The sequence below is a fragment of the Drosophila montana genome, unplaced genomic scaffold (genome assembly GCF_035044405.1).
Source record: "Drosophila montana isolate Dmon_TW-CO22-7 unplaced genomic scaffold, ASM3504440v1 contig_3848_1, whole genome shotgun sequence".
In the NCBI taxonomy this organism is placed as follows: Eukaryota; Metazoa; Arthropoda; class Insecta; order Diptera; family Drosophilidae; genus Drosophila; species Drosophila montana.
Genome location: NW_026998720.1, coordinates 4310635 through 4332727, shown reverse-complemented (window position 1 = coordinate 4332727; position 22093 = coordinate 4310635). Strand labels below are relative to the sequence as shown.

General features: G+C 38.0%; 6 protein-coding genes across 7 annotated transcripts; 2 read left to right on the top strand and 4 right to left on the bottom strand.

Moving 5' to 3' along the window:
• Positions 1 to 358: 358 nt before the first annotated feature.
• Positions 359 to 1112, bottom strand: LOC135438695 (uncharacterized). The gene is made up of 2 exons (XM_064697105.1): positions 1025 to 1112; positions 359 to 965 (listed from the first exon to the last, which is right to left on the bottom strand). The coding sequence occupies exons 1-2, from the start codon at positions 1073 to 1075 to the stop codon at positions 513 to 515; spliced, it is 504 nt and encodes a 167-aa protein (XP_064553175.1). The 5' UTR covers positions 1076 to 1112; the 3' UTR covers positions 359 to 512.
• A 1854-nt stretch (positions 1113 to 2966) lies between these two features.
• On the bottom strand, positions 2967 to 3949 carry Npc2c (Niemann-Pick type C-2c). The gene is made up of 3 exons (XM_064696935.1): positions 3789 to 3949; positions 3611 to 3724; positions 2967 to 3542 (listed from the first exon to the last, which is right to left on the bottom strand). Exons 1-3 carry the CDS (start codon positions 3874 to 3876, stop codon positions 3256 to 3258), a joined length of 489 nt encoding a protein of 162 aa, XP_064553005.1. The 5' UTR covers positions 3877 to 3949; the 3' UTR covers positions 2967 to 3255.
• A 9825-nt stretch (positions 3950 to 13774) lies between these two features.
• On the top strand, positions 13775 to 14540 carry Npc2d (Niemann-Pick type C-2d). The gene is made up of 2 exons (XM_064696648.1): positions 13775 to 13928; positions 14003 to 14540. Exons 1-2 carry the CDS (start codon positions 13823 to 13825, stop codon positions 14428 to 14430), a joined length of 534 nt encoding a protein of 177 aa, XP_064552718.1. The 5' UTR covers positions 13775 to 13822; the 3' UTR covers positions 14431 to 14540.
• Positions 14541 to 16032: 1492 nt separating this feature from the next.
• On the bottom strand, positions 16033 to 17478 carry Npc2e (Niemann-Pick type C-2e). Its single transcript, XM_064696647.1, has 3 exons — positions 17327 to 17478; positions 16554 to 16661; positions 16033 to 16481 (listed from the first exon to the last, which is right to left on the bottom strand). The coding sequence occupies exons 1-3, from the start codon at positions 17394 to 17396 to the stop codon at positions 16096 to 16098; spliced, it is 564 nt and encodes a 187-aa protein (XP_064552717.1). The 5' UTR covers positions 17397 to 17478; the 3' UTR covers positions 16033 to 16095.
• Positions 16115 to 19362, top strand: Fancl (E3 ubiquitin-protein ligase Fancl). The gene is made up of 3 exons (XM_064696643.1): positions 16115 to 16285; positions 18199 to 19142; positions 19205 to 19362. The coding sequence occupies exons 2-3, from the start codon at positions 18216 to 18218 to the stop codon at positions 19241 to 19243; spliced, it is 966 nt and encodes a 321-aa protein (XP_064552713.1). The 5' UTR covers positions 16115 to 16285; positions 18199 to 18215; the 3' UTR covers positions 19244 to 19362.
• On the bottom strand, positions 19358 to 22002 carry ohgt (ohgata). Of its 2 annotated transcripts, XM_064696637.1 has the most exons (6): positions 21749 to 22002; positions 21250 to 21684; positions 21090 to 21191; positions 20531 to 20963; positions 19965 to 20467; positions 19358 to 19901 (listed from the first exon to the last, which is right to left on the bottom strand). In XM_064696637.1, exons 1-6 carry the CDS (start codon positions 21768 to 21770, stop codon positions 19594 to 19596), a joined length of 1803 nt encoding a protein of 600 aa, XP_064552707.1. In that variant the 5' UTR covers positions 21771 to 22002; the 3' UTR covers positions 19358 to 19593. The 2 variants fall into 2 exon arrangements, with proteins under 2 accessions (XP_064552707.1, XP_064552706.1); XM_064696636.1 differs by having other exon boundaries at positions 20531 to 21191; positions 21749 to 22000.
• Positions 22003 to 22093: the final 91 nt, after the last annotated feature.

Here is a 22093-nt window from a genome sequence, read left to right as displayed (position 1 = left end):
ACGTATCCTTTGTTCGGTGCTGCACTTGTGTGTGTGTGTGTATGCGTGTATGGACGAGGCAAGCCAGGGAGAGTAGTGCAAGGTTTTCAAACCATATATCAAATTTTAATTCAAGATATGCATTGAAAACTTTAAGAAATCGATATTTATCGATATTATGCAAAAAAAGGGGAGCGAGTTTTTTAAAAATTATGGTTTGGTGTAGGAGAGTAAAAATAGCGAAATTTGATGTTTCTTGCACGGAATCTCGGCTTAAAATCGGTATTTATCGATTTTGAGAAAATTTGGTAGTTAGGAAAACTTTATTAAGGAACTCTTAGTGAAATATTCTAGATCTTTGTATACTAACGAGGGGCAACATTTTCAAATTAGTGTTCGTCGCTTTTATAAGTTCTAAAATATGATCCGTTAAAATCGATTTCGCAAAACAAGGCAATTAAAGCTACGTTCCTAATTTCAAATCCTTCTGCCTCCACTAACAAAAGTAGAAACTTTACTTCTTGTCGCATAACTCATTTTATTTGCGTAGTCAACTGCATGGCAAACACTTTGGGTATCTCGCCCGTGACCTCGACTATTTCCGTAAAGAATTTGTAAGTGCCTTTGACCATCTCCTCCGGTTTGATTACACTAATCACACTTATGTTTAGAATGGAGTAGTTGCCCACGCGTATGGGACACTCCAACACTTCGCGCAGATGTATGGAGCTCATAAAGAAATGTCGATAGGCAGGATTGTTGAGAAATGCACAAAAATCCATGTGTTTCAGTTCGAAAAGCTTTATAAAATCCATGTCGTTCTCCAATTTTCGACGTAGGCTTATATTCATAATAAGATAATTGCTGCCCATCTCTCGATCGAGCTTTACATAGATATCGAAGTGAGTTCGATCCTCGTGTATGTGGGCAGCAGCCTTCATGAAGTGCCGATCCCCGTGGATTCTGATGCGCTCAATGTGCACAGTCTGTAATGCAATTTTATAGAAACAATTTTAAATGCGCAGCAAAAATTTTGATCTATTACCGTAGTTTCAGAGGCTTCTTCGCTTCCAGACGAATCATCGAGGTTTCGCATGTGAGCTAGTGCGACGAGCCACAAAAATACTAGTAGCTGTTTCATATCGAAGTGATATCATGCTCCGAATGCATGAAATTATAATCACAATTTTATTTGACATGCTTAATTTAGTTTTTTATTTAGCTGAGCTGATGGGTGCACGAACGAAAGTTACCCTACAAACTAACCTAAACAGGTTAGTAAGATCTTAAAAAATAGAATTCATAAAGTTATTTTATTTACTGCTTAAACTCTGTTCACAATATGAAATAAGAATATATTAGGTTTAAGGGATTTGGCCATATCCAAATCGTATTATATATCGTTATATTATCTAAATGATCTTATTCTCAAATAACGATTTTATATGTTTACTCTTTTAGGGCAAGCTTCAGTTTATAATTTGTTTTAAATATATTTTTTATTTTTAACAAATCATACAGGTTTTTTATCTGTCGCTTCCCAACCAAAGTACCTTCATAAATATATCGAATATCTCTTAGAACTAAAGACTGACCTTCAGTACATTATCACGCCCTATATCTATACTGAGTTCTCAATCCATACATATATGTTATACAAAGTTGTCTATTTCAAGCTGCTTGTGGTGATGCGGCTTACTTCAGATAATTTTCTGATTATTTCCTTAAGTTGAGCTCTACCAAATCCTATTTAATAATTATAAAACTTTAAAATTACAGTAAATTTTAGATGTATAACTTATAATTCCGATAACTTTTGCGAACTTTTAAGAATGTTAACGTAATTAAGTTCTTTTTGAAGGCGCTTTATCGTGTTTTCTAGTTTATAGGCAATTTGTCAACTACACGTATTGCCATAGTATGTCACCACCTAGTCGACGTCTCAATTAGCTAACCGGCGGATATGTGCGCAATCAGGGCTCATTCATTAAGCGAAACAAGAAACAAACGACTGTGGAACAACCCACAGCTCGTAAATATATGGTACACACACACACACATATATATATATATATATATATATATATATATACATATGTATGTATATATATATCAATATATGTATTTATATATAGTCAGTCAGGAAGCAGCAAAGTGTTGAAAAGCCAATTAGCGTTGCTTTTGCCAAATGACAGGAAGGAAGCCATAACCACAGCGACAGCCACATCCAGTGGCAGAAGCAGAAGCAGAAGCAGCTGCAGCTGCAGCAACAGTGGCTGGTTGTGCGTGTAAATTGTGGAAATGGCAACTGTTTTGAATGAAAAGTTGAAAATTTATGAAAAACCGCACGCAGCGTCAACACCTCGATAAGCCGGAGTGTGAGTTGTGACCACTCAGCCAGCCAGTCAGTCAATCAGTCCATCCCTCAGTCAGTCAGTCAGTCGGCCAATCAAGCAGCTCTCAGTGATGCTCAACTGCTGCGTGCTGCGTGCTGCTGTGTGACAGCTGCAGAGATGGGCGCATGTAGGAATTTTTGAACACGACGCAACAACAAAAATTGGAAATAAAATAATCTAAGATTCAAACAACAAATCAATAAAAAAAACAGAAAAAAATGTATAACAGGTATATTCCCTGCTTTTGCTAGACTAACATTTCTTATAGTTCCTATATAAGCAATAGATATAATATTAGAGTCTGGAAAATATATCTCTTTATTTTGGCTAATTTATGTTAAGGCTCGAATTTTTGACTATAAAAATAATATAAACTGCACTGGATATAGTCGTTAACTCTTGTCGTCGAACACGCGTTCACAATTAATGCTTGAACAATAGCACGTCGTGTGGAGTCTCGATAGAAATCACGATACGCGCTCAGCTCTAGAAACAGGTGTTGCGTAATTTTCTGCTTCATTTAATTAAGCCGCTTCCATGGGTGAATTTTAGGGGGCGTTTGGAAGGTAGGGGTGGAGACTCTTGTTGTATGACTGGCGATTGGGCTTAGGCGGCTTAGACTGCCTGCCTCACACATGCACATGTGGGCGCGCTTTAGTAATTAACTCACATGTCCATGTGCATAATTCATAATGTTTTGCCTTAATTATTTATTCATAATGTCTAATAGTGCCGCCAGCAGCAGCAGCTTAAAGGTTAGCAGCTTAGTTCCTATTAATTGGCACAAACAAGTGCCCCGAGACCAGCAATACACACATTGATACAATGTTCGATAAACACAAAGATTAACAATAAAAAAAACTTAGTCTATATAAAGTTTCTAGGGTTTGCGTACGCGTGTGTCGGCCAGAAAACAGGCGACCACCTGATCTGATTGTTCCGCATCGTGGAGCGAAACCTGCAGCCGGGTGGGCACCTCCGGCTGATTGCTGGCGACTGGGAGTAGGAGGCGATAGGTGACATCCTCCCCAGCGTCCAGTGGACAGTAGGCGCCATGCAGCAAATTTTTGCACACATTGCTGCGCTGCCCCTCCAGTTCATAGGGTATGGTCACGCCCAGCGAGGTCAGGTGCACCCGAGCCGTCAGCTGATGCATGGAATTACGTGCTGAATTTTCAGTAATTTTATAGATTAAACAAATATTCCTTAATGGGAAACGTTTTCGGCTTACTCACTGGCTACAAACTGTATGGCTATGGTGGACTCCAGACCCTTCAGCAAATCACAGGGTAGCTCATCGCAATCATCTATTTGCACCATCAATGGCAGCGGATTGTTTGTATTGGCACCTGTGTATGCGGAATACACCTAGTTAATAATAATTGTGTAGAAAATTGCATCCTGTCTACTCACATTGCCGGACGGGCGTATCAGCGATGGCAAATGTCCAGTTCAGTGCGCAGATCAGGCACAAATATAAACAAACTTGATTGGCAGACATTTTGGGCTTAAATTCTTTTTTTTTTTAGCAAACAACAAACAAATTTCTTTCGGCTATTTTAGTTGTGCTCCTCCAAAGCTGATTGCGTTTTAATACCATTTTGAGGCATTCGCTGGCTTTTATAGCAACTGGAGGCAACAGCTGGGTAGCATAGTTCGCCTGCACTTGCTGCCTAATCTAATCGGCCCAGTTTAGAGAATATTTTATAGTACCATATTTATTATACTGATTTGCTAGGGGCTTGCTAATCTATTGCCAAATACGCTTAATTGTTTGTCTGCCATTTGAATAAGAATTCAATGAAAACAAATAATTGGGGAACGCCGAAACTAAGTTCTCAGCTCAAATAAAAAAACGTTTTTTTGCTAAAATTCATTAGAGATCTAATTCATACTCTACCGAAAATGAAATTCACTGCGAGCCCAAGGCTGTGTGTGCAGAAGCCCAATTTTCTTTCCAGTCGCTAAATTCTTATTTTCGAAGTTCTACTTTATTGAAAATTCCAATTCTCAACGGGCTCACAGCCTAATAATAAATATATTTTTCCGAGATTTTGGCAACTGATTTTCTGATAATGAATAAACTGAATAGTATATTTTATAAGCAATTTGTTAATAAAGAAGACTTCAAAAAGAGACTGCTTTCTTACTTTTAAATAAATCCATGTAGATTAAACTATTTATTAAAATTCATAATAAGTTAAAAGCAAAAGCTTGCAAACTTTTCAATTGGAAATTTTACCTTAATTTGTATTAATATTCAAATAATTGCGTATGAATCATAGTTTGTATGATTATGGAGCTCTTAGGATATAAAACTTAACCATGACTCATAGCAGTTACGTCCCAGTTTCTTGAGCCAAACAATTAAGTACTCTTACGCCTACAAAGAGCCTTGTCCCCTTTTAAGATACTACGAGTACTGCTGAACTTGAGTGCCTGCTATTTCCGATAAGATGATGAACCCAACACCTGTTGGTTCCTAACTAGTCCGAGTACAGGCAAACGCGCTATTTGCGCTTATCATTCGGTAGCGATAATAAAATTAGCAAGCGATTAGCGATAAGCGAAAGCAACAAAACAAACGAACATTTTTCTAGCATATTTTCAGGCGGTGCCACGAGAAAATCCCTCGCTCCATTTGAGATAGCTACCTGAACTGGCGTCCTTGCTTATTTATGTATACTTACGCGGGCAGCTTGAAAAGTAATCGGCCTTAGCAACGAGAATATATAAAATATATTTTCTATAAGCCCAAAATGGATCAGCTTCAAAAACATAGTCGATCCTAGCACTTTCGCCTGTCTGTCCGTCTGTCTATCTATCTTTATGAACATGTCGATCTCGGGGAATATAAGCTAGAGACTTGAAATATTAAACGTAGATCATGGCTCAAGGCATGAGCAGTTCGAGTTTATTTTAAATCATCGATATCTAACTCTGTTTGTACGAAATCGATCAAATCGAGTCTTATAATTGGATTTTTGACCATATCTCGGAGCGTGTACGAGCCAGAGACACTAAATTTGGAGTGCTAGTTCTTGTTGAACATCAGATAATCAGCTTTTTGGATACATCCGCGCACTCCCTCAAAAATTTTAGAGCATAAGCGAGCTTTTCGGTTTGATACATACATACTTTTCTCATAATAATCGAACTGTACAGTTTAACCGGGACGTAAGATTTTCCTGTTGGCGCCGATTTCTTTTCAGCCTACCCTCGTATTTATGTTTGCCCGTCGTCGACAACACATTAACGTCAATTTATATGCATAGGCAATTTGAAACAAGTTTTATACAATTTCTTACACCCACTTGACTTTACAAGTAGCACCACCAGCAACAGCAGCGGAAGCAGCTGGATGTCAAGGGGTGAACCACTCGGCGTGCACTTGTGCCCAAATTTCATCAATATTCTCATATTTTTCATAAATTTCAACTGTTTTATATGCAAATTAGCTGAGCGATTTTCCACAGATTGCGAGTAAGTTGATTTTGTTGTTGTTTTTGAAAATTGATTTTTAAATGTTTACGTCTAGATTATTAAAATGCTTAAATGATTGGCATGGCTTGTTTTTAAGGGAGCGTTGCAGTTTTTTTTTTGAGCATTCAAGTTCATGGACAATTATTTTAATTTGCATTTACTTAATTAGTTTGCGCGTCAATGAAAATTGAAGCGATTTTTCAACAGAGCTTTGAGCTGGTCTTGGATTTTTGTGATGTTCAACGGGATTGTTGTACTGATAAATGTTATACTCTATTAAATGTATTATACTCTATTATCCTGTTAAGAATCAAACAAACATCAACAATCTTTTGTGGTTTTAGTTAAACTGCTATAGGTGAAATTTCCCAAATCGCAAAAACAAGTTTGAAGCAAATCGGACACAACTTAAAACTTCGCCCAAAAATCTTTGAACCGCATTTTCCACCGCGAAAGCTTGGATTCTGCGAAATGTGTGAAACACGTCTCAAATGATTTTTCGTATAGATCTTTGGAAATAAATTTGAATCCGAAGCATTACCCACCAAATAATTGAATCCCATTTCCACAAAGGAGGAATGAGTTTTTCGAAAAGTGTGAAACATCCCTTAAATGAATTTTAACAAAGATCTTTGAAAATGAGTTTGAAGCCGATCGGATGGTAATCAAAAAAGATTAATACAAACGTTTTCCGCGATATTCCCACACATGCGGGTGGAATTTCCAGAGACCCCGTCTTAACGTGCACCTTCATCACATAAGGTAACTACAGTGAAAATTTCAGTTTCCTAGCTCTTACTGTTTGGCCCTGATCTCTAATGAGTCAGTCAGTCAGTCAGTACAAACAGTCTTATATAAAGAGATTAAATACAAAATAAGAAAAAAACTGCAAGTATATCGATTATTTTCTTTTGGTTTTTATCGATATGTAAATATAAATATCAAAAAAATTGATAAATTCTCGACTAGCTTTTCTTTTCTTAAATTTTTGGACCATTTCCACTACGAAACATGCCCTCGAACCAATTGGAATATGTGTTTCATAGAATTGCATGCAAATTCAACTGCAATTTTCTGCATCAAAGTTGGTTTTTTTCACAGAAATGTTTCAACATCCAAATGTAAAATTACAAAAAAAAAAAAAAAAATGGTGCTAGCTGAAACTGAAATTATAGAGCAGTAAAAGTCAAATCACTCGCATTATGTGCAAAAGCTTCAAAGTAAAATTTTAATTATGCATTGGCCTCACTTTAAATGCACAAAGAGTTCCACATATTTATGCAAATAAAGTAACATATTTCTCTGGCTTGCGACAGGCGAATGTTTGTGCACAGTTTCAGGCCAGCAAATTGAGTGAAGGGTAAGGGTTGAAGTAAGGTGCAAGGGTGCGGGTTACATTAAATGCCAACACGTGAGCCTTGTGCTGAAAGGTAAAAATTGCTCGACAGCAAACTTGTCGAAACGCATGTTCTCCTGATTTCGGGAAACATGAATTTTGCATTCATTTAATTACAGCACCCAAGCAAGGCATTGCTGGGAGCATGCGGTGTGCAACTGGCAAATTAATTAGTGCTCCTGACTGCTTGGAAAAAATTTAATAATTTTTGCATGACAGCCTATGCAAATTGCTGGAAAATATCAAAGTGCGCGCCAGGGCGGAAAACTACGCAGGTGAAAATTGCAAGTGAATAAAGAAAAACGCTGCTCAAGGGCAGTTGGTCATCTGACCAGAATAGACCAAGTAAAAGTGCTCTAATCGAGAGTACCCAACTAGCAAATACCCTGCATAAATCGACAATGCATTCTATAATAATTACAGTGTTTATAGTCTGATCTTTATACGGTGGTTAAATATCTGATATGTACCAAAGCTCTTTATATACCTTTCTATATCTCTCTCTCTCTCTATACCTTACTTTAGATAAATTTAATATTAAATAACTTATTCTTCTGAATAGACTCAGATTTTTGTCATTGGGTTCATATATGCTTCCCTTTGACCGTTAGATACGTTAGCAGAAAACCCTTATACTTTTCCGTAAACATTCACTGGGTAAATGGTATAGAAGAATGTTAGAGAAACCTCAGAAAAATGGTTTGTTAGATTGTTAAAATATATCCAGTTGAGCGCACTCGTCAGCTACAAACTATGGCAAACTTCTACAGAAGCAACATGAAATAAATCTAGGGGTGGTTTGATCATATGAGAAGGGTTGCTCGCTGCTCAATTAACTCGTCATTCAGCGCACCTGTTGACAGGGTGACCAACGGGCGACAGGCCGGCTGAAAATTGGGCGTGACAGACGAAAATTCCTATATTAATTGACAGCACACGACCGGATCATCAAATATGCTTGTAAAATTTAATGAAAAATTAACAACACGAGAAATCAAATTGTCGCCTAATTGAGACACAATGCAACCAACTGGCAGCTATTAAATTACGTGTAAACAAATGTCACATTGAGCACGCCTCGAACAGCCCCAGCGATTGCCTCTGATTGAGGCCAAAAGGCCATGAGGCGAGCAGGCGAGCAGGCGACCAGGCGACCAGGTGAGTTGAGATCAGGCAGTACGCGCCTTGGCCAGGGGCTTGGCTTGACAAATCGCTGGGCCCTGACGCTGGCATTTCACGTCAGCTTTGATTTGACAAATTAATTGGGTTTTTGCTGAAAGAAGACTGATACCAAACAGCTTAAATCTTAAAGTCTCGAGAGAGACACAATATGTTCCAAAATGTATTTTACGCAAGAGTATAAAACGTTCTTTTAGATTTCAGAATTATTGGAATATAATTATAAGAATTTTTTAACTATACTATATACAATTAAAACGAATTTGAAAAACATAATGAAAATTTAACATATTAAGTGCAATACGGGTATTATTTTTACTATGAAAAAGTTGCCTAAAATCTGTCAAATGGTTAAAAATTAAACATTTTTAAGGAAAACTTAGCCCCCCGGCATATAAATATATACAAATAACTTGGGCACCCACCATTGTAATTATCTAATCATTTTAAATTGTTGCATACGAATTTTGAAAATATTATAGAATAAACCAAGGTCTTAACCAAAATCTGAGTTTATGGAAGTGTAAATCAGGTTCTCTATCCGAACCTAAGGAAAGGCTCGAAATTATCTTTATTACCCAGTGCCGACCAGTGATTTCTTATAAAATATTAATATTTCTGCTTCTGTAACATCCAAAACTTAATTCCCAAAACAAAATCAAAGACCACGTTTTGTGAGTTTATATATAAAAGTTTAAATTTTGACTATTGTTTCCTCTGGGAGCCATATGATATAGTTAGTAGTCCAATGCTAATCATATTATCCATTACTAAGTTTAAGTGACTACAATACAGAAATACAGATATGATTCGGATAGGGCACAGCAAAAGGTGTGTTGATACTAGAATGAAGAATATAAATATATATATATATATACAGCCCTGCGAGCATGAGTTGCATTTTTCATGGCCACATTAATGCGATGGATGTACAAACTTTTCCCTTCATTTGCCTTTTTCGCTTGAACCTATGCACTCCAAAGATTCTCTGTGTTGAAAACGATGAATCGTTAATCCAAATTACATAAAAAAGTTGAGAAACTGCCGAAAAAAAAGGCGAGTTGGCAGCTCTCACCAGGTCGTATTATCGATTTCAAAAGGCACATCGCCCAGCTAAGCCCGATTAATACTTTGGGGAATATGCAAAAAAAAAAAAGAAAACCCAAAAATAAACTCGCACAAAAGTGCAAACGGAAATGGGAAATGGAAAATGGGGTAAGTAGCTCGGCTGTGAAAGTATGCCGTTAAGGTATGGGAACACGAGCAGCTCGCTGCTCAGATTTTCCGGTTCAGATAATTGCATTAGATGGAACTGAAAATAGAATATCGCACATATACGGATGTACATATATATATATAAATAAGTGCGGCAAAAATCAATGCATGATGGTAATCAAATATTGCGGTTCCATTCGCAAAATAAGAAGCTAAAAGCCTTGACGCTGATAAGCACACACACAGACACACACACACACACACAGAGAGACACACATGTGTGGCAAGGACAGTCTGAGGACATTTTGTATAGGATTTTGGCATTGCTTTGACATATTAAATAATGCCACAACAATTACAACTGTGCAGCATCTGACAAACGACGCCGCTGACATCGAGCATCTCCGCAGGACGCACGTCCAGGTGGCAGGGATGGTAGCAGGAGCTGCGACCGACCCACTGCCAGGGGCGGGGGCAAGCCGTAGAGATTTCGGAAGCATATATGCGGAAATCTCATGCTGCGCTGCCCACATGTCAACCCACCACCCGCAACGCAGCATTGCAAGATTTTCCGTTTTTGTTTTTTTTTTGCGAAAAATAAATTTGCGACGGTTGCCAGAAATATTTAGTAAAAATTTATTGCTCATATTTGATAACGAGTAATATTTTAGGTATCGAATTGGTTCCAGCTTGAATTGCGACTTATTTCACACTATGAAACCGGAACCTGAACATGATCCTGAACAGAACCCTGTTCACATTATTTTTAACACAATTGGTTAGTGGGTATTTTAAATTTTTTTTTTTTGACATTCGGCTTACAATTTTCTCAGAACAATGAAATGTAGAACTTATAAATTTTAATAAATTTAAAAATATAAATTTTATCAACTTAAATGTTTTACACAAAATTGAAAATGTGATTAAGCAAGATTTAAACCGAAAACTAGGTTCATAGCTTTGTATAAAAAGGTTCAAGATCCAAACCTAAAAAGACAAATCGGTTCTTTGAATGGAACCACCAGCAATTATTTTTTTTTGCAATCAATTTCCGAAAAAGTTTGGTTATTTGGCAATTATGTACTTTACATTTGACAAACTTTACGAGCACACCTCGCGCACTTACCTTTGGCAAATTTTCACTCTGTTGCGGGCAAATTATATTTTTCAGCTTACTTTTAGTCGGTTTCTTGTAATTTTTTTTTTGAAGTTTTATTGACAATGGCTTTGGTTGGAGTACAAATGTCTGTTTCTGGGTTCCTTTTGAGTTTTTAGTTTAGTTTTTTTTCTTTTTGTACTTTTATCAGTAAGCTTGGGCGTCTGATTTTCTAGTGTTCGAGGATTTTTTTCGCTGTGGCTTTGTGGTCCCATAAAGTACTTTGGACTCAAATTTGTCGTGTTATTTGCAGTGCATTTCTAAGTATTTTCAAGTGAGAAGAAGTTATATACTTTAACTTTTTTAAAATCACGGAAGGTAATTTAAATTACGTTAGTATTGTATTCTGTGCATTGAAAATATTAATAACAACATCTAGCTAGTAGATACATTTAGCTTGCAACTAGTATATATTGTAGGTTTTCCATAATTCAGTCCATGGATTAATCGATCAAAGAACATAAAGAAACAACAAGTATGACGGCTAAGAATTCGACTCACACAGTTCTTTGCTGCCGCAACTCAAATTCTTTCTTAGATCCATACAAACATATTTCTTATCTGAAAATTTATTGAAATGTTCAATCTTAAATAACTTACAAAACTTAAAACTTTCAACACTTAAATATGATATACACATGTAAACGTAACTATTGTAAGCACTTAAATCTAATTTGAGCTTTAATAATTATTTGCCACTTTCATATATTTTAAAGTATTTTGTGTCTGATCCGTCAATGTCGCCCATATAAATCGATAGCTATCGATCTCAACTATCGTACTTCTTAATTTTAATCCCCAAACGTATGTTGCAGGAATCGCTGTTGGCAGCTTTAATGTGCCGCACAAAAGTAGGCAATACATTTTAACCCCAACTAGTTGCAGTTCATCATCATCATCACATTGCGTTTTAGACCCCTAAACAGAAAGTTTTTACAAATCTAACCTTATAACTTATCAAAACAGAAGCTTTGTTTAATAGCTTCAAAGATTGAAATTTAAATGAAAAGTGAACTAAATATATTTCGATATATTACAAATATATTAATATAAAAATTAATTGCGTTTTTCAAATCTATGACTACAATATAAACCTAAAAAGTTAAATATATTCCCGAGTCAAGAATCTACATAGTGAATTATGACACGTCTTATAATCGCCGACAAATGCTTACTGGAAGTTCTTATATATTGATTTCGCAGATTTTTCGATAACATGAAATAAGCTTGATTTGCGCATGGTATATATATATATAAGGTTGTTTCTAGAAAGGCGGACAGATTAAAAGACAGAAGGACTACGCAGACGGCCAAGGCTTTAATATTTGATCTTTAAAATTATGTATAGCACATTATAGAATCGAAAAGTTCTCCTTCTGCTTGCTATATACAGTTGAACAGATTGGGCCAATACGCCAAGTACATCAGTTTAGTATGTATTTCAAATACACAGGCTATAACAAGGAATTTAACGGTTGATCGACCTTAGCAAATCCAATTTGCTCTATAGTACTTACATCTGCTACCACATTCATCGGGTTAGTTGTAAATTAAACATTGTCGAGAATGCTAAAGTACCGCGCATTGTTTTTGCTGCTGGCTTTATTCTGTGTGCTGGCTAAAGCCAGGCGACGGAATGTCGGAATATCGAAGAAAACCCTGAGAATTGTGGGTGGAAGTACCCTTATAGAATCTATAATGTATTCTGCAGTATCGATACAGATTAATAAAATCCATATTTGTGGTGGTTCGATTCTGAACTATCGTTGGATCCTAACGGCCGCGGAATGTGTAAGGGACAGGAATTTTGAAATGGTGATGGGCATAGATGATCTGGAGGATGAGAAGCAGGCAGTGAGGCACAAGCCACTTGAAGTGGTTATTCATTGTAACTACGACCAAACACAAGCTACCAACGGCATTGCGCTAGTGAGAACTACTAAAACGATTGAACCCAACTGGCATATCCGATACAGTAGGCTGAAGTTAGAGATGCCGCCAGAGGGTGGTAGAATTCGTTTCGCCGGCTGGGGTGGCTCATCCAAAAATGAGCCATTTACAAATAAACTAAAGATGCTAAGTGCCAAATCCGTGTCCCATAACAACTGTCAAGATAGCATAGATCCACATTATATTTGTGCACATTTTCCAAAAAACATGGGCGCCTGCAATGCGGACACTGGCAGTGGTTTATTTTACTTTGAGGATCTGATAGGCGTGGCCGGCTCTAAATTATCGTGCGGTGGAAATAGAAGCGATGAATTTGCCTCAATTCCATACTATTTTGACTTTATACGCACTACTATTAGCACTTGTGATAAATTTCAGATTGGAGGTTTTCGCCGCAGTAATCAATAAAAATACAATTATTAGTGCACTTAAAGTAAAAAAATACAATTTGGAATCAACATTGAGAGGCCTAAATATCAATTTGCAAAGGATCTATATGTTATTAAATGATATTTTAAAATATTATTCAAAAATTTGTTTAGTTTTTTAATATGAACCGAACCACTGATCATTTTTGTTTGTTTGTCAGTCTAGCTTTTTTATTTGTATAATAAACTAAATTAAACAAAAGTATATCTAACATATAAATAAAGTCTTTTCAAATCGCACTACTACATAATACGTTTTCGCATGTTTGTCGGTATAAATATATATCGCATATCTAATGTATGTGTGCAGGAATATTATAATCTTCTCGAAAGTAACTCTTATTTGTTGTTAACTTACAAACTACGAATTTGGATCGCCTGCTAATGAAGAGTATATCTAATTTGTGCCTTGTTTTCATGCTCGAAGCACATTGAAGCAATGATTGGTGCTCCTTTAAAGAAAAACTCAATAGTTTCCGAGCCAATTTCGGTGTTAACAAATCAAAAAACGCGTTCGATCGATAAGATAATCGTTGGCAAGAATCACTCAAATCAAACTCATGTGTTGGCTATAAAAACGAAGTCCGTACACTAATTCGCTAAATATATTTGGCAAGTGCTCAAAGCAAGTTATAAAAAAATGCAGCCGAACACTTTAATTAGCCTAAGCATTTTGCTGTTGGCTTCTCTACTAAACGGGGTCCAGGGCGACGACGATAAGATACCCGCCACAGAAGTCAAACGCTGTACGTTGTTAACGTTTGATACAATCCAAAGGCAGAACCTATTAACTATGGTAATTCTCTATTTTGTTTTCCAGGTTCGGGCAACAAGCCTTTTCCGTTGGAGGTGCGAGTTAGCGGCTGTGTGGTGCCACCATGTGATGTAATCAAAGGGACTGTTCAGACCTTTGAGATTGATTTTGCTGTGGACAAGTATATTACGAGTGCTACGGCTCTGGTAAAGGCCACTACGCTGGGTATCATAACGGTGCCCTATGAGCTGCCAGAGGATGTGGCCGCCGTCTGTCCGAATCTAATGTATGGCGCCTACTGTCCACTATATCCCACGGAGGATGTTACCTATAAATTTGAGTTCCCGATTGGTGAATATCCCGAAATTGGTGTCAAAATTGAGATCAATCTGGTGGATCAGGATCGCGATATAGCCACCTGTTTTGTGTGTGATATCAAAGTGAAGAAGGGCTCTGCAGGCTCTCAGGTCTACGAACTGAACTACCTTAACTAAGAAACAACACCATGTTCAACTCATTTATATATTGGCATAATATACTGTGATACATACAAGTTTTTTTTTCAATAATTTAAAAAATAAAATACCAATGCTTAAAAATGTAATCCAATACACTTTCTCTTAACACTTGTATACACAAGAAAAACTTTTCCGCCATAAGGAAAAGTCTTCATTATTAATAAGCACATGAATTTACTTCTATATTTACAACACCCCATCATATGCCCATAAACGTAATCACTGACGATTTAATTTACGCCTGGCTAAGTGCAATCGATCATAAAGGTTCGACGCACCCTACAGTAACTAGTGTCAAGTTAATTGAGACGCTAAGCCAAACGTAATACCCCATATTGATAAGGCCTAAGTACTCGTATATGGGCCTAGCACACCTGTTCGCGCATGCAACTAACTGTTTCCCACCCGCTGGAAAAGTAACCCGAAGGCCGCAGTGAAATGTACCGGAGCTATCAATACCCAAACAATGATTGACTGAAGACCTTATCAAGGTACATTTCAAGAATAAGAATCACCGTGCACTGTACGAAAATTTAATAACACCACAGACAGAATGACAACAACAAATTTTTATTTGTTTGAATCTTTGAAGAATATTCCATAAAAATTACTTAGATGTAGAATTTAAATAAAATATATAATTTTTTTGATACTTCCATCGAAAGATTAAATAAGTATTTCCCACTACGTGGCTCAGATGCTGTAGGATGTATGTACTATATGCTCGGGGCTTCTTGCATATATTTCCATTTCTCTTCATGTCACATTCGTAAACGTTTCACGTATACTTTTTTAATTTTAAGCTTAAGCATTTCTAAAATCCCTGAAAATTCGCTGCGGCATATTTATCTTTTCAAATATAAACGAAAAAATCGGACAATATTTTTTGTTTAAAGTTGCTCCAGACCCTTTTAAGCAGGACAGTTTTTTCATCTTCTTTCCAGATCAGCTTAAAATATTTCGATTAATTTTAAAATTAGGTATTTTAACATGTTCTAATTTAAATTGACCTTACCATAAAGTTAGTAAATAAATAAATATATCCATAACAAATTTCTTGTATCCAAAATAAATAAATAAATAAATATATATAAAAGAATAAAAATCAAATTATTAACAATTTTTATTTATTATTAAATAATACTTCTTTTAACGGATATTTAAAAAACATGTTTAAATTTAAACCAAATAAATTGTAAAATGTAGAAGGCGAATTAAATAAAAGTACGAACAACAATAGAAAATTTGTTTAAAAGTTTAGCAGAAGGAATATTACTGCTTGATTTCTTGGAGTGTTGATTTGCACCTACAAAATCTAAACCCTATCAACCATAATTAAGACCTGTTGACCATATGGCCAATTCATGAGGCCTGCTGCCGGTCAATAAATGATTATCATAACGGATTTTATTAGTATGTGAGCTACCCAGGCAATTAAAATTAATTTATAATTTGAGTGCAAATGGCAACGTCACAAATCTTATCAATTGAATCGCAGCTCGTTAAGGCAAGCGCTGATTAGGCGGTACACTGGAAGGCCCATAAGCGATGACGTCGAATCAGTAAACAAACTTGGGCTATCAGTTGAGAATTCGAAGTTTATTAGTCAAAAATATGACAGGCGACCAATTGCTAAATCAGTTAGTCTAGAAGTGTCGTGTCGGGTACAGCTACATTTAAAACGTTTGCCTTCGATATGGTATTGGGCTCGGGCGAATCCAAAAGCAGCTCCTCGTGCCGCGATGAGGGACCTTTGCGGATTTTACAAGTGACCACAAAGCAGGAGATTGGATTGTCATTGGCATCGTTCAGTGTGACGGTAACATCGGCGGTAATTTCGGGGAACGCGGGCTCCACGTAAAAATTAAATCTATACGTAACATCCTCGTCCTTGTCAATGGGGCAGATGGCGCCATACAACAGATTGATGCACACATTTGATACCTCCTCGGGCAGGTCATAAGGCAAATTCATGCCAAAAACTTTCGCGGTGACTTTTGTTGTGATACGCGCAATATTGTTCTTATCTGTTAACGGGAAAGTTAAAGGATTGATTCTTATTATCAATACTCCGAGTTTCCTTTTCCTAACGCACTTACCGCCTAAAAACTGAACATCCATTATAGCGAATTGTCCCTTATAGACCACGCACGGCGGCTCTTCGCAGTCTTGGACAGCAACGCTTAGTGGAAACGGTTTATTTTTACCTGAAATTTAAAAGCTTTTAGTGCAGTTCTTAAAAGTATGCTACGGTTGTTTTAAAAGCTTTGCACCCCTTGATTAGGTTTTTTTTTGAAAGCCTTATCGGCTAAGTGATAGCTATATTGATTTAATTGCTATACGCATATATATATACAAATTATATACATCCTGATTTAAATGCTTTCAATAATGAATAACGTTTTTTTTTAATCAACAACAAAAAAATACCTAAGGCGTATAGATAGGCGATTATCAGGTAGAGGCGCAAAATTGAACAAAAACTTGCAGAAGCACATGAGTACTACGAGTACATGAGTACTTGGAGGAACTAACCTGACTGTCGAGGCGCTACGGGACTTTACCTTGAGAAGCATATTCATACTTAGAGATTATTTAAATTTTGCGAACATTTTTCAATTCGTACTTAAGAATGTGATCAAATTTTAATATCAAAAGTTCTTTGCAAATGCACATGTATTGAAGCAGCTTATCCCAGGACAAAACGGTTTTTTATATCCGGAACAATATAGATTATAATTAAACTTTGAAATGTCTCATCCCGAAGCTTAAAAAAATATAAAGATTAAAAGCTTAAAGTTTAAAATTTTTGTGTTGAATACAACTTTTGTTTTGTAGTTGTTCAGGATGTAATTTTTAAATTAATACTTACATTCCTTGACAGTGGTAGCGCCACAAAAAACGCACAGATACGCTAGCGTTAGCAAAACAACTCGAAACATTTTGATAAAATTGAAACTTCTGCAACAAGACAATATCGCCAGCAGTTAAATACAGTGAATGAAACTATTGCCTCAATGGGGGAACGTTAAATAGCAAAAGTTTAGGACTGATGACCAAGTTGTGTGAGGTTTATCAAACGCGACGCAGATTGCTATCGAGGGCCAGGTGTTACAAAGAAAGAAAACAAAATAAAAAAAATTCATAATGATAATGATGAAAATACAATGTATTCTGCAGGTGTACGCCTGGCTTCGCTTAAATCAGTAAATAACGTAAAATTTGACTGATAAGTCTACGACCAGCAACTTAACGCCAATACGCAACAATTAATAGGCATTTGAGATAGTTGACAAATGCCGAGATTAGTTCAAAGTATTAAATAAACATTGCCGGCACAGCTGATCAAATGCATGACCTCAGTATTTCTAAAATTGCGTGAATCATTAGCTCAAGAAACACTAAGATTTGAAATTAACTGGTAATTTGTTTAATTTGCTATCGTTGCAGAAGACGATTTACCAGCTGCCTATCGACCATCCACCGCAACTTATCGATTACTTCGATAGTCTTAGCGCTTAAAAGCGGTCATACTTTTTAGGCTGGCCAAACTTGTCTTTACATATTGCATTTAAATTTCTTTTCGAATGACTTTGGAGATAAATAATTTGAAGCGGGATTTGGCAGTCCAATACCCTGGCTTGTACATTGAGTGCAGAAAAAACAGCGCCCATAGCATATACGGGGTTATTTATATAAATGATAAGTGGATACGCCTAAAACTTTATTTACCGCATTTTCCAGAACTGCGCGACTTTCAAATGCATGTGCAACAGCACTTGGAATACAAAAGCTACAACAGCGCCAATTTCCAGATCCAGACAAATTGGCAACTATCGGATCTACTGGCAAATCTGGCACAGCTTCTACCCGAAACAGTTGCCTTGGACGCCTGCCCGAACCAACAAAAAACTAATATCTATACCGAGATTCTAGAGCTTCACAAACCACAGGAGTATCGCCTTCAACTGAATGAGAGTTTCTCGCGCATTCGCTTTTGTAGTTTTGCCGAGCATGAAGCGCATTACCTAGAGTTGGAGCTGCCCACGTTGCGACTCATAGAACACAGCCTGCCTGACTGCGTTCAACTGGCAGATATATTGGCCAGCAGCTCGCGTTCACTTACGGACATATTGCATCTCTATCTGAAGCTGCTGGAGGATCTGCGTCCCTTTTACGAAAGCTTTTCCAGCATTGATGAGTTGTGCGATGTTATACAGCCTTATCCTATTACCACTAAAAATAACACACGCGTATTTCCACTGAAAGAGCGTGTCTATCTCAAACTAACCATAGCCGATCCCTTTGCTAGCTATGCTTCCATGGCTGTGCAGATTATAGGACCCACCGAAGAGGTGGCCCAATTACGCCATGTGCTTAGCGATGGACTCGGAAACTGGGACATTGAACTGGACATGCATAAGAACCTTTTGAACATATTCGATTTGTGCTACTTTCCTATGCCAGCTGATTTTGAAAAGCCGCAGAAGGATGAGTACGAACAGCAGCGTTGTAATATTTGTTTTGTCTATCGTTTGGATAGCGGCGAGGTGCCAATTGTGTCATGTGATAATCCGCGCTGTGTGCTAAAATGCCATGCTGCCTGCCTGAAGGAATGGTTCGACACGCTGATCGATGGCAAAACCTTTCTGGAGGTGTCCTTTGGCCTATGTCCGTTCTGCAAGGCAGTAAGTATTTACTAACATTATGCACATGCAAGTAGTTTTCTAATCTTTACGTGACTTTTCAGAAGCTGTCCACCTCTTTTGCGGCGCTTTTGAAGAACTGAACCCATTTTCCAAAATATTTTTGTTTTGATTGTATTTATGTATTTACTAAAATACAACATTAATTAATTTAAAAAGAAGAAAGGGTAATACACATAATTAATCACGCCGATATCTTAAATATGAATTAGTTTTAATATAACTTGGTAAATCAATCTTTATGTTTGCATACATACAATCCCGTCTATTTGACGATTTCGGTTGCATTTTAAATGTACTAGACGAAAGTGTGAAACGAATTTGAAATGCTCTGTATAAGCTAGAGATTACCCAGCTCCTGAGATGGCCGACGACGAACGTCAGACCGTCGACAACAACAGAAGCCGCCAACACGTTTCACCAGTCGCCAACCTCATTCTAGTTCTCTGGAAACGAGGCGCAGCAGATTGCGTACCACAAATGTGCTGCCATGCGTGGGCGTACGTTCACTGGTTTTGCCAATACGGACACTGGAGCCAGCCAGGCCAAAGAATACCTTGGGGGCCAGATTTGGTTTAACTGCCTTAAATTCCCAGCCCACATGTTGTGCGCAAAACTTGCAGATAATTATATGCCACTGATAGCCGGGAAACCAACTAAACTCGATGGATGGCTCACCGCTATAACCAATGGCGTGTGCAATGACACGATAGACCGTATTGGTCTCGTGAATATAGCCAGCTGGAAGAGAAAGGAATATATCAGTTGATGCGATCTTTCAGTAAATGATCACAATCAGCTCACCCGAATTGCAATATTGCGTTTGGACGCCATGCTTGGACATGGCAAATAAATCCGAACAATAGGCCAAACTGCTGTTGCAGTAACGGCAATAGAAGAGCGACTCCTGCTTTAATGTGGTATCAATGATCTGCAGTCTTATATTCACCGAATCCGTAAGAAATGTCAAACGCATCATTTTCTCTGTGAGATGCAAATTGCGCACCAGCCAAAATGACAGCTGTATGGGACACTTTGGCATGGTATCAATTTTATGTATTTCTAGCTTTTGGCGTGCCTTCTCCACAATATGCTCAAATGAATACTCTTCGCATGCCTCGTATGGCCACGGTGTGCTGGTTAGTTGATAGCGTCGAAACTTTTTCTCCATCGAGGGTATATCACGAAAACGATTTAACGAACCCATATCAATGCATTTGAGCGGCTCGGGCAAAAAATATTCTGGCAATATTTTAACCTTGCTGTAGCACTTCATGGTCGGGTTGCGTGCAATGTATTGGGGCGGCCTGAAAAAGATTTTCCAAGATTAACAAAGATTCACCGCAGGATTATCATCCAATGGCCCTCACCCTTGTATATCGTCGCAGTTGATGACGATCCGTTGCAGTGCACGGGACTTGTAAAAAACATGCTGTCGTCCACTTTCCCCTTTCTCATAGATCTGGCAAGTAACACCGTAAAGCTTATGTGGGTTATCGTCCGGTGGCTGCATCAGTGGAAAGCCGACGCCAAATATGACGCCATCGCGACCACTGTCCTGGATCTCTTCATCGATAATGCTGCCATGAATCATAAACGGCAACACCTCGCCGGGGAAAAGTATATGCTGATGCATAAATATAAGCATGCGATGTGTGCTGCCAACTTCCAGATAGTCCACGCCGGGCACACGATTTAGATTTGTGCCAAAATATGAATGCTCCGCCGGCAGATTTGTGTCAAAACGTACGCCCTCCTCCATGTCAACATCCAGGGGAGCTGGCGGTGATTCTGGGGTCTCATCTGGAACAGTATTGATCACATCAGCGTTAGCCTCATCGCTCGCTCTGCCACGAATGCGATCCTGGCTAAAAACCATGCTACGCACGCGCTGCAAAAAGTTTTCACGTCGCAACAGTGTTGCAATACCTCCATCCCGATTGCGCGCCTGGGAGACCAACATGTCTACCGCCGAACGAACACGATTCGCCGGTATCATCCAACGTGGCACGGCCTCCGCATCTGAATCGTCTGTTTGTGAACGTGTAATTGTGTTATTTAATCGGATTCGTTATGTCCTTTGACCTACCTTCACTGCCGGGACTGTCCAGCGACATGTCACTGCCGCTGTGCCTTGAGCTGATGCTCGCCCGGCTCGGACTGTCATTGGGCAATGAAGCCTGTTCCTCCTGTTGCTCTGGCTGCTCCTCAACCTCAGCAGGCGGTGTTGCATTTGGATTTTCCGGCAGTGCAGCCGTACCTGGGTCTTCTCTCAGTTCGTTGGCACGACGCATCAGCTCTGTCACATCAACCATTAACTCACTTACCTCCTCGAACATGTTGTCCACCTCCTCAATCATATTCTCAAGCCTCGCACGACTATTCACATGGACCGTTGACACGGCGGCTATTGCACTAACTACAGCTCCATCTCCACTACCGTTTTGTGGCATTTCCTGCTGCACTTGCTCTGGCCCCAACTCTACCTGCATTTCAGCTGCAGCCGAGTTGGTCTCATCGATTTCTGCGCATATAGTTGGCCACATTTTAATGTTTTATTAAATTGAGCATTGGTTGTTTAGACCTACCTGCAGTCTCTTCGTCATCCATTTTCTCTAAAGTTCAGTTTAGATTGTGTATTTTTTTTTTTCGTTTAGAAGAGTTAAAATTTTATGATTTTCGTGCTGTTTTCTGTGTTATTGATATGTATACAAAGACACAGCTGAAGGTTCTCAGACAGGGTTGCCAAGTGTCCCACTGTGTGCGATTAAAAATTTTTTTTTATGTTAAAGGCGCCGCATAATTGGTGATGTGATTTAAGAAAATATTCCAAATTTTAAGCGAATAATTCAAAACAGTTTAGTGGTGGATTTTATAATTTTTTTAAACATATTAATAAAGTTTATGCTTGCACTGCATAGTTGCTTATAGTA

Excerpts from the sequence above, each read along its gene's own strand:
- Npc2c (XM_064696935.1), bottom strand. The coding sequence starts at position 3,876 with ATGTCTGCCAATCAAGTTTGTTTATATTTGTGCCTGATCTGCGCACTG. Across the intron at positions 3,725-3,788 it reads TGATACGCCCGTCCGGCAAT|GTGCCAATACAAACAATCCG; the intron begins GTGAGTAGACAG and ends CCGCATACACAG. Across the intron at positions 3,543-3,610 it reads AGCCATACAGTTTGTAGCCA|CACGTAATTCCATGCATCAG; the intron begins GTGAGTAAGCCG and ends CTGAAAATTCAG.
- Npc2e (XM_064696647.1), bottom strand. The coding sequence starts at position 17,396 with ATGTTTCGAGTTGTTTTGCTAACGCTAGCGTATCTGTGCGTTTTTTGT. Across the intron at positions 16,662-17,326 it reads CGCTACCACTGTCAAGGAAT|GTAAAAATAAACCGTTTCCA; the intron begins GTAAGTATTAAT and ends TTTAAATTTCAG. Across the intron at positions 16,482-16,553 it reads GGATGTTCAGTTTTTAGGCG|ATAAGAACAATATTGCGCGT; the intron begins GTAAGTGCGTTA and ends TCCCGTTAACAG.
- Fancl (XM_064696643.1), top strand. The coding sequence starts at position 18,216 with ATGCATGTGCAACAGCACTTGGAATACAAAAGCTACAACAGCGCCAAT. Across the intron at positions 19,143-19,204 it reads TATGTCCGTTCTGCAAGGCA|AAGCTGTCCACCTCTTTTGC; the intron begins GTAAGTATTTAC and ends GTGACTTTTCAG.
- LOC135438695 (XM_064697105.1), bottom strand. The coding sequence starts at position 1,075 with ATGCGAAACCTCGATGATTCGTCTGGAAGCGAAGAAGCCTCTGAAACT. Across the intron at positions 966-1,024 it reads AAGAAGCCTCTGAAACTACG|ACTGTGCACATTGAGCGCAT; the intron begins GTAATAGATCAA and ends ATTGCATTACAG.
- Npc2d (XM_064696648.1), top strand. The coding sequence starts at position 13,823 with ATGCAGCCGAACACTTTAATTAGCCTAAGCATTTTGCTGTTGGCTTCT. Across the intron at positions 13,929-14,002 it reads CGCCACAGAAGTCAAACGCT|GTTCGGGCAACAAGCCTTTT; the intron begins GTACGTTGTTAA and ends TTTGTTTTCCAG.
- ohgt (XM_064696636.1), bottom strand. The coding sequence starts at position 21,770 with ATGGATGACGAAGAGACTGCAG. Across the intron at positions 21,685-21,748 it reads GGATGACGAAGAGACTGCAG|AAATCGATGAGACCAACTCG; the intron begins GTAGGTCTAAAC and ends CTATATGCGCAG. Across the intron at positions 19,902-19,964 it reads AACGCAATATTGCAATTCGG|CTGGCTATATTCACGAGACC; the intron begins GTGAGCTGATTG and ends TTTCTCTTCCAG.